Here is a 10,983-nt window from a genome sequence, read left to right as displayed (position 1 = left end):
TCTAGACTAGGAATTTAGGATGGACCCCACCTGTTTCATTCGCCACAAAACATATAAAAAGTCCTTTTGACCCTACTGCCTTGTTGCTTTCTCTGCCAGTCACGAGCCACCCACGTGCCACTTTCTCAAACTCCGTTTATATCTCCAACGCCATTAATCCACTATTCCACCCTTTTTCGCTTCATCAAACGCCTCACCCTCAACCTCACCGTTACAATTATATATATTAGAAGATTGATTATGAAACTAAAATAATTCATATTTATTATATACATAATAGAAAAGCATAAAAAATAAATTATAAACACTATAATTTTCTACTTTCTAATAAAAATATTTATACTTTAAAGTCTTTAACTAACGTCTTTAGAATATTGATTGTTATTTGTCAAAATAAAAATATTTTTTTGGAATGAACAAAATTATATTATTCATAATTTTTTTTTATTTTTTCCTATGACCTATTTCTATAATAAATATTTTATCTGAACTCACATATATATATATAAAAAAGTAATTTTATATGTTAAATTTAAATATAAATAAATCTTACTAATTTTATCATATATAATGATATCATTCTTAAAATATTTTTAATTTAATTCTAATTTTATTTTTAATAATTCCTTTTTATTCATTATATCAAGTTTCAATAAAATATATTTTAAAAATAACTTTACATTTTACTTAAAATTAAAAAAATAATTAATATCAACTAACTTTTTTAATTAATATAAATTATTTTTTTTATATATGAATAAAAAAATATTTTTTCTTTTATTTTTTTAATCTGATCAACCCTTAAAAAAAACATACTAATACGAAATGGGGTAGCGACAAAAGCGGAGTCCTTCCGGCATTGGGACCCTGTGTCGTACCACATCCCCGCAAAACCTGTGGCTCCTAATGAAAGCAAATCTTTTCAATTTTTATTTCCTTTCTTGGAATATTAATATGTCTAATAATGTCCAATTATTAATTCTCCAATTATTTTTATTTAGGTTCCATAAAACAATGTAGTATTTTGTTAGTATTACGTTTTTCTTTTCTGGCATTTCATTCACTAATCTAATCTAATGCTATCCCCATCCATAACCTTATCCCTTGTCATTCTCATGAATCCATGCCCACCATTTCCTTCTCAACCCTATCAATACCTATGCATTCATTAACTAAACACAATAATTAAAACACGATGAATAAGGGCTGGTTTTCTGGCTAATCATTGGCGTGACAAAATTATTAAAGATCAAATTACCCAAAAAAAATAAAACTATCAATTATTTGTGGAGTATGCTCTCAAACTTACTTGTAACAATTCTTGCATTTTTAGGAGGATAGTGTATTTTGTGTCATTTTCGTGTGTGAGGGGGAAGGTGATATCTATCGTGCCTTAATCACATTTGAGAAAATGGTATGAAACCTTCATGTCTAGGCCTATGGGCTCAATACTCGTAATCACATTTTTATGATGCCTTATGAATTATGATGGTTGTGCAATACAATAAGATGGTTGCAATAGTCAGTGTAGAATGTTTTAGTCATTACATCTTCTATTTTAAACGATTTATTTATTGAATTAAAATGGATATTTTAATAAAAATAACTTTTTTACTAAGAATTTTATTTGAAATTGGTAAGGTATTCAAATGAGAAATTTTAAAATGGAAATATCACAAAATAATAAATATTTTTTGTTTTTAAAATGATAAATATTTAAAAATATCAGTAATAAAGAAAATCTAAAAATGACAACCAATTTTAAACAAAAAAGAGTAACATACTTTGTTTTACTGCAAGAGAGTATTATACTTAAAAACTAGTTGTTTACATAATGGATTAACGAAATTAACAAAACTCAGATGTTATCAAGATTTATGAAGAAAAATAATGTTACCTGAACACTCTTATCACCTATTCAACAGGTAGGGAGAGAGAAAAATATATTCATTTCGAAATTAACGGCCTCACTTCAGATGAATAAAGCTAGCTGAGACATGATTATCTAGTAGTAATATTGTTTTTTAGGGCGATTAGTAGGAGTTTAAATTAGTGAGGAGTGACGTATGGTGATGATATATGGTTTTGTGAAAAATGAGAAATGGTGATAGCTGGAAAGCGTAGAGGGGTAGGATAGGTATGAAAGATATCTGAGAGAGAGAGAGTTGGTAATGATGAAAAAAGATGGGGTGATGAGAGTGGAGGCTGTTATCTGTCTCGCTAAGCACCCGGCAAACGCATTTCAATTGCCGCAATCCTGTTTTCTTCTGTCCCCTTTCTCTTCTCATCTCATTTTTTTTTCTGCCATTCCTTTGCTTTGCTTCCACCCACTTACTTTCTCTCTCTCTCTCTCTCTTTCTCCTTTTTTATCAACTTTTCCCACCTCACCCCCTGCACTTTCCATTTAATTATATTTGACTCCTTCTAATCAATGATCTGACTCAATAAATATCACTATATAAGATGATTCTTGTTTTGTAATTATTCTTTTTTTTATTACATTACATTTTTATATATAAAAAATATATTCTTACTAATATACTGTTATGGTTAAATAATAAAGTAAAATTCCATTAAATAAACTCCATAACAGCAGTAAAAAAAAAAAACTCCACAACATATGCTATGTTTATTTTTATAAACCGCTGGATTACAGTTCTGGTAACATTGTCAGGAGCCAAACAAGTCACAGGCAACAGTGTTTTGTCAGCAAATATTTATATATTTTTGCAAAGTAACTACCTGGAGAAAAAAATCTCAAAAATATGTTATATCAAAGCACCACTATTAAAAGAAATGAAGGTACAAATCACAAACAGCATATTGTCTTACAACAATGTAAGAACATGAAACTGAATGATGCCTTCAGTTGGACATTGGTAGATGGTTTATTATTTAACATCGAATCTGGTACTAAACTTCAAAAATATGGTTTTATTATAATATATGATATGATATGATATGACGCCTCATGCTTTTCGACAGGTGGAACATTTAAAACCACTCCAAAATCAATAGAAGTACGGCATTCTAATAAATAAAAATTAGCAGGTTCAAGATGAGAACATTTTAGGAATGAACACGAACGAATTAAATACTACCGTGAATCTTATTTAATACTATTTTGTTAGAGTATTAATCTCTTTTAATAGTATTGGAAGATAATTTAATTTGAATGCTGGTTTTGTGGATGTGTTATCCTTGTCCTGAGTGGATGAAACTTTCATAGATAGTTAAGATTCTTAATCCATCATAAACATTTTTATGTGATATATTTTTGTCTAGTTATGATTTATGAGAACAACACAATAGTGATAGTATTAGGTAGGTGATTTGAGTGAGAACCCGACATTGAATTGAATGTGTGAGACAGAAGATTATGGTATTGTTGACTTGGCAGAAGCAGAGATCTGAAATTGTGTGTGAATCAGAGAGGATTATGCTATGATTCCCCCTGCAGTAATTATTTACTATGTCCGTAAACGCTCAGCTATGCTATGCCCAGGGTTGTTCCTCGGATACCTTTGCCATGGACATGGTACAGTGTAATACCCACATACTATAATAATAATAATAATAATATTGTTTAATTATAAATCATTATGAAAAAATGGTTATGATTTTAACTGAAACCATATAAAAGGAAATGTGATCTTCAAGAAATTTGCTGGAAGTATTTATGTATTTCCACACACCCCACCCTTACCTTAAAAATAAAACAGTACTCATTGGTTCGGAGAGATAATGTAACACTCTATATAGTATAAGAGCAATGTTAAATTCTCTTATTATATTCTATGAATTTTTTCTATTATCTTTTATGATAAGTATTAAATGAACAATAAAAGTATTTATTGTCTTAAAAATATAAAAATATTTAAAATTTATCATAAAAGATAATAGAGGATTTATAAAACAACATAAATTGTAATACGAAAATTTATATGAAGATTAAAAATTATTCAACAGGATAAGCACTTTTTTCTCAGCTGGTATTTTCATCGTGAAATTTTCCGCAGAAAACAAAAGCACGCCAAAGAAAAATAGTGATAGTGAAAATGAGCTTGACTTTTGAATCCCAATGGATCAATGCTTAATTTCCTTTGCTTCAGTGTTATATATATATATATATATATATATATATATATATATTGAGTAACATGGTTTGAGATAAAAAAAATGTGTATCACTCATTTTAATTGTTTGTATACTTTAACTAGTTTGCAAAATTTATATTAGTTACTTATAATATTCATGAATTAAATAATTTCAGTTCTAACATAACAAATTAAATATAAAAATACAGTAAAATCTGACTTTGTTCACTTAAAAGCAAATTTAAACATGTAAATAAAAATTCAAATATGTCAATAATTATTTTATTAAGAAAAACTTAATTCCGTGCGTCTTACTGTCATATGAAAATAATTTATTAGTGACAAAATTTAATAATCTCACTTATATAAGCATCAATAAAACTTTAATAACAAATTTTTAAAATTTACATATAAATTAATTCCTCACAAAAGTTAACTTTTTTAATACAAATAAAATATATAACAATAGCAAACATAAAAATGTGTGTGTGAGAGTGAGTCCAACTCTTCAACATACTCAAAGTCTCAAACAATTTTTTTTAATGATTACTTCCCGAAAAGTAATATAGTTAATTAACTATTAACTACGTATTTACATTTCTTCCTCACGGTGGTACATTCATCTTCAATCTCATTTTATTCTTTCATGCTGTTTCAATTTAACATACATTAACGGTTCAAGGACTTTAATCAATTTTTTCATAATTGGACAACATTAATAACCCTATTAGTTTGATTCTTTATTTGATTTTTTTAATTTATATCTAATTAAAAGAAAAAAAATTGGATTTTTTTAGTTCAATATCATAAAAATTATTTCAATTAAATAATCTTGATTTGGTTTTTTTAAAGCCAACCTATCCAAATCAATTTGGAGTAATACTTTTATATATGCAGTATGAATTTTGTTTTTAATCTATACTTTCATCCACAGTTTTATTTTCTCGCACACTTCTTACATTGTGCCTCTAATCAAATGCTATTTCATGCTTATATGCTTTTTGTCAACGAAAGAGACAGCTCTATCATTTCATGTTTATCAGAAGAGTTAATTCCACTTTTATTTCCTTTTCCAATGTTCTGAATTATTTTTAAATCACAATTTTTTAAGTTAAAAACCACAAAAAAAAACTTAATAAACCGATCCATTCACACTAGATTTATATTTATGCCAATTTCAATCACAAGCACGTTGACTACCATTTTTTTTCTTTTTAAATAAATCCATTCATTACTATCTGCACCAAGTTTAATAAAAAAAAAGGTTATATTTTCGTGCACAATGCATAAACACATAAGGGTAAAAACGACATTTCGAAATTCCAAACGGGAACGAGGGTCAGACCCATAATTCTTAGCACCTGTTAACAGCGACAAGATATTTAATTTCGTGTGTCCATATAGCGCGAGAGAATGGACGGTTTTGATTTCTCCATCAGAACCAATCGCAAGCGTCCAACGCAAATTCCCGAGTCCATATCATTATCATTGTTATCAAACTAACAAAACGACACTGCCTGAGTCCATATTTTCCGTTTTGCCACTCTCCGTCGTTTCAACTTGTACTATTATTATTATTAGTAGGGGAATTCCGGACCTTTCTAAATTTTATAAATAATAAGTAAAAATAGAAGTTAAATATAATTAATAAAAAATGATAGAATATAAAAATTAATAATATAAAAGTAGTAGGAAGTTAATAAAAAATAGAAGAAAAATTTGAAATTTAAAAAATAATTTAAGAATAAAATAATTTAATAAAATATGTATATCAAAGAAAATAATTATGTTTATTAATAGTTATAGATTATTGCGTGCTCTTATCTGGTTTTTCCGTCTTAAGGTTTCATTCATTAAGCTTTCTCTTCTCATTTCTATTTCTCTCTCCCCAAAAGCTTTTGTTTCTTTCTGTATATGGAAGGCCCTTAAACTTTCTTTCTCTCTCTCTCTGCTTCACTTTCTCACTTTTGCATTTTCTTGTGAAAAAAAAAATCCTCAGAACCAAAATCGGTTTTCTTCTGTCTCTGATCTCTCAAAGCTTCAAATTCTCCTTGGTGCGTACTTCAAATTCATCTTCTCCTACTCCTAACTGCTCTTCTTTTTTCAAATTCTCTGCGCGTTTCTGTTTCTCAGCACTTTCTGGTAGAACAATGCACGACATTTTTGTTTTTTCTTTTAAAAAAACTCGGTAAGGATTTTGTGTGAATGTGGATCTATTAAGCTTTTTTATTTTTTTATTTGCGGAAGAAACTGAGGTTATGAAGAAAGCTGAACTAGAAACAGGAAAAGAGAGCGGCGTGTGCTATTGTCATAAGTTTTCAGTTAATTACTAACTCAAAAGGTTGTTTACGTGTCCTAATTTTTTGTTCCTGTTGTTGTGATTATTTGTTTTTGCGCTTAAACTCTTGAATAGTATAACGCATGCATGTTTTAATTTTAATTTTTAATTTTTAATTTCTGACTCTGCAGCAATATTCTGTGATTAATTGTTGATTAAGTTGCTCATAAATGGCGTGATCACTATGGTTGAGGCAATTTTCATTATGCAACGAATATTTTTTCCTTTTATAATGGAGTTTTGCGTTGGTTTTGTTATTAGCATAGCGTTTTTGTGTTGCTGGTAATATGTGAAGTGGACGGTGGTTTTGACTTTTACGGTTTCTCTGTGTGTGGCAGTTTGGTTTGTTTGTGTGTTTGGAGTATGATGTCGCCGCCGGCGGTGGTAACGGAGGAGGAGGGGCGGAGCAACGTGTCGTCGACCGTGGCGTCCGGTTCTTCGCAATCCTTGGACCGTTTCTCTCAGAATGGGGCTGGATTGAAAGAACGAAATTACTTAGGGTTATCTGATTGCTCATCAGTTGATAGCAGTGCCTCTACTGTGCCAAGCTTGTGTGATGAGAAAAAGGAGAACATGAATTTGAAGGCTACAGAGTTGAGGCTGGGTCTTCCCGGATCCCAATCGCCTGAAAGGGAGCCGGATCTTTTCTCTTTAAGCCCAGCAAAGCTTGATGAGAAGCCACTGTTCCCTTTGCTTCCTACTAAAGACGGGATTTGCTTGTCGGCGCAAAAAACTGTTGTTTCTGGCAACAAAAGAGGTTTTGCTGATACCATGGATGGGTTTTCTCAGGTGAGAAGAGAAGCTTGAAGTTTTCCATATTGTGAGAAATGGTATTTTTTTAGCAGTGTCTGATATTGGTTCCTCACGATCCTTTGTGCAGGGGAAGTTCGCTGGTAATACAGGGATGAACGCAATGCTATCACCTAGGCCTTCTGGAGCTCAGCCTTCTGCTATGAAAGAAATACCAAGCAAGTTGCAAGAAAGGCCCTGTTCAACTAAGAATGGAACCGGTCATAACCATACAGGTGCTTCCATCAGTGGCAGCGCACCGGCTTCTAAGTAAGTGGAATCTGCCAGCTCAAGTATCCATAATTCTTGAGAAACTATAAGTTGGACAAGCACCTTATATGGGATTTCCTTTTGCTAATACAGTAAAATCTCTTGTATGACAGGGCACAGGTTGTTGGTTGGCCTCCTATAAGATCTTTTAGGAAAAACTCGATGGCCACGACAACTAACAAGAACAATGATGAAGTGGATGGGAAACCAGGTGTTGGCGCACTCTTTGTGAAGGTCAGCATGGATGGTGCTCCGTATCTTAGGAAGGTAGATCTAAGAAGTTATACAACTTATCAGGAACTATCATCTGCCCTTGAGAAGATGTTCCTAAGCTGTTTTACCCTAGGTGAGCTGTTGCAATTCTATTAACTTTAGCAGTAAAATTGACTTTAACTAATGATTTGTTTTAAATTAATATTTACCTTGATGGTTACTTTAATTTTATTCTGAAATAATTGTTCGGTGCTTGTGTACAATCAGGTCAGTGTGGTTCCCATGGAGCTCCAGGAAGAGAAATGTTGAGTGAGAGCAAGTTGAGGGATCTTCTGCATGGTTCTGAGTATGTTCTCACTTATGAAGATAAAGATGGAGATTGGATGCTTGTAGGGGATGTACCATGGGAGTAAGTTTCTCCCTGTGTTGTGTCATTTTTGTCTTTTCATTTATATTTTCTAGTAATAGTAACTATAATTTCTGAGATTATTTTTAAAGGTGCTTTAGCACCATTTGCCAAGAATCAAACAATTTCCTAATTGAAAAATTTATTGGGGGTCATTTTGGTTAAGAGTCGTACCCCTAGATCTATTTGTGGTTTAGACAATTAATTGCTTGTGTTTTTTGAACACTGGGCCCCGTGATTGGTTATATGCTTGCTGAAACCGTGCAATGAAACATTGATACTGTTATTAATTTTTATTTTTGAAGTATTTCCTGAAGTCCTAGAAGTCTCACTTTATCAGTAATTCTTGAATTTTTTTTTGACCTTTTGTACTTTGCAATCACCTAGATAGGTAAGCAACTGTTTGATTAATAAAAGTTTAAGTACAAGAATTCATTTACTTCTGCTCTTGTGTATTATTTTTTCTCCAAACTAATTATTGTAGTCATAAGAACGGAATTATAAAATATGATGGATACAAAGTGGGTATTATTTCTATGAAATAGCAGCCACTCCGTGGCAACCGAGAACAAGTTGTTTGTGCATAACATATTTAAAATGCGAAATATGCTATTTTGACCAAATGTGATTCATAAAATGACATAGCTCATGCATGCTGGCAAACTCTCAATTAACCACAAAGTTGTGTTCACAACGGTTGGGTGGAGTGACAATTAATATAGCTGAATTAGACTTAAATATCCTATTCAGCTGCAAGAACCATGGTCACGATCGATCACATGTATGTATTGATGAAAAAAGCATAGTCATGATCAAATGTTGGTGTCTGCTATAAACATGTTCTTCAATCTGATATAGCTCATACATCAAATGTTTGATCATGACTATGCTTTTTCATCAATACATACATTTGATCATTTTTTTTATCAGCACATACATTTGATCATGGCCATGGTTCTTGCAGCTGAATAGGATATTTAAGTCTAATTCAGCTATATTACCTGTTGGCTTGTGTTAATGTGCTTGTGCTTTTTTATGGTGACATTAAGTGTTCAAGCAGATTATTCTGTGTTTGTACCAAAAGAATGAACTGAATAACTCATGGGATGAGATTTTTACTTTGCCCTACTGGTTTGCATCCTTCATACACTCAACTGCAAATTCTACTTTTGTTGCAGAATGTTCATTGACACTTGCAAAAGGCTGAAAATTATGAAAGGTTCTGATGCCATTGGTTTAGGTATGTATTCTCATTTTACCGTCAGTCACTCAGTATACCTGATATGGAAGACTTACATGAACTAATAGATTGTGACCTGGTTAACTTGAGAATGACACACAATGTCTATGTCTAAGAACTATATAACCTGGCGCAGATTATGATATTGTATCACTTGAATCTAGACAAACATCAATATATGCTATCTTATGGAATATTTACAACATTATATATCAATAATAATACAGGGCCAAGAACAAAAAATTTCTGGTAACTTTAAAACTTGTGTTTCTTATAAACTAATACAGGGCCAAGATCATTAATAAATTTCAAATAATGTGCCTCAGTTTGCTTAAGTAGATTTTCTTGCCTCACAGCTCCCAGGGCCATGGAAAAGTCCAAAAGCAGGAGTTAGGCTATCCTGGACTGCTTGTTGTCTGATCAAAGTTTTATTGTTGGATCCGGAGAGGGAAAAGCAAAGGATGATGATATGACTGAATTCCCGGGCATTGGTGGTTTATCGCCCTTCTGCTGTTATTTGTTTTTATGGCCCTTAAGAGTTTCTCGTGGTATTATGTTAATTTGTTACCACTATAATATCATATGAAGCTACATTGGAAGGTTAGTGTTTGTGGAGTCTGTAATCATTGTAGGAATCTGTTTGTTTTGGACAAATTGAACATCTGTTACAGCCAACATACGGTTCTAACACTATATTTGTGATTTACATCACTCGCCCATTCTTTTCTTTCATGTTTTTCTTTAAATCTTGAACAGACATTATTTCATTTTACGGGTTTGAAAATGGGTCAGCAAATGCTTTGGGTAAGGTTATTAAAATCTGGTTGGATATTAGTTGTGACAGGTTATAGGCTTTTTATTTTTAATTTTTATTCATTATATAATTTTTTTCCACATCTGGACCGAAGTACTTTGATTATGTTCTAGGATTGATTATTGGTGCAATCCATCTTGTTTTGGGATTGTCGAGAATGGCTAATCAATAACTTCAAACAAATATAGGGGATGTCGTGATCCAATTAGAAAATAACGTGTCTATGAAATTGAGAAGAAAGAACATACTAAGCGGATATAAAGTTATCTTTGTTTTACTGTACAGATATCAAGATGGCAAATAAATCGAAAAAATTGCACATTTTCATGATTACTCAAGTTGTACAAATATATTGGGTTCTACAGCATGTCATTTGATTTTGTGGGGCATGAGGATCGTGTAACATACCTAATATTTTTTCCCGGTCTTTTTTTGTTATTATTTGCTCCATTCTTCCTTGTTATCTACATTACACGGAACATGATCTGTGCCTCTCTAGCTTGCATTGAAGTGGTTCCTGTATGAACATATGTATTCTAGTAATGGGGGTCTTCACTATAAGCCTGTACGATTATTTGACAGATTCCCATGTCTAGCGGCAAATATAGCTATTCACATGGCATTGAACATTTACATAAATTGATATATTACCAAAATAAGAAAAATACTAGGATGTCAAACGAATCAAGTTCAGTATTTATAAAAGCAAATGAATTGATTGATTGAACGTTGAGCACTCCGGTCCAAACTTTTGGGCTACGATAGTAAATAAAGTTTACTTTAACTGCTGATGCTAAACGGTTCTAAAAGTGACAT

At 31.6% G+C, this 10,983-nt stretch overlaps 1 protein-coding gene across 3 annotated transcripts; it reads left to right on the top strand.

The window, feature by feature from the left end:
• The first annotated feature begins 5,951 nt into the window (after window positions 1-5,951).
• Window positions 5,952-10,080, top strand: LOC114408954 (auxin-responsive protein IAA8-like). Of its 3 annotated transcripts, XM_028372209.1 has the most exons (8): window positions 5,952-6,151; window positions 6,345-6,438; window positions 6,774-7,224; window positions 7,316-7,494; window positions 7,608-7,840; window positions 7,975-8,116; window positions 9,292-9,353; window positions 9,710-10,080. In XM_028372209.1, exons 3-8 carry the CDS (start codon window positions 6,799-6,801, stop codon window positions 9,745-9,747), a joined length of 1,080 nt encoding a protein of 359 aa, XP_028228010.1. In that variant the 5' UTR covers window positions 5,952-6,151; window positions 6,345-6,438; window positions 6,774-6,798; the 3' UTR covers window positions 9,748-10,080. The 3 variants fall into 3 exon arrangements, with proteins under 3 accessions (XP_028228010.1, XP_028228000.1, XP_028227992.1); XM_028372199.1 differs by lacking the exon at window positions 6,345-6,438 and having other exon boundaries at window positions 5,953-6,151; XM_028372191.1 differs by lacking the exons at window positions 5,952-6,151; window positions 6,345-6,438 and adding an exon at window positions 6,185-6,285.
• The last annotated feature ends 903 nt before the right edge of the window (window positions 10,081-10,983 follow it).

The sequence above is a fragment of the Glycine soja genome, chromosome 1 (genome assembly GCF_004193775.1).
Source record: "Glycine soja cultivar W05 chromosome 1, ASM419377v2, whole genome shotgun sequence".
Lineage (NCBI taxonomy): Eukaryota > Viridiplantae > Streptophyta > Magnoliopsida > Fabales > Fabaceae > Glycine > Glycine soja.
This window is presented reverse-complemented; position numbering and strand designations above follow the sequence as displayed.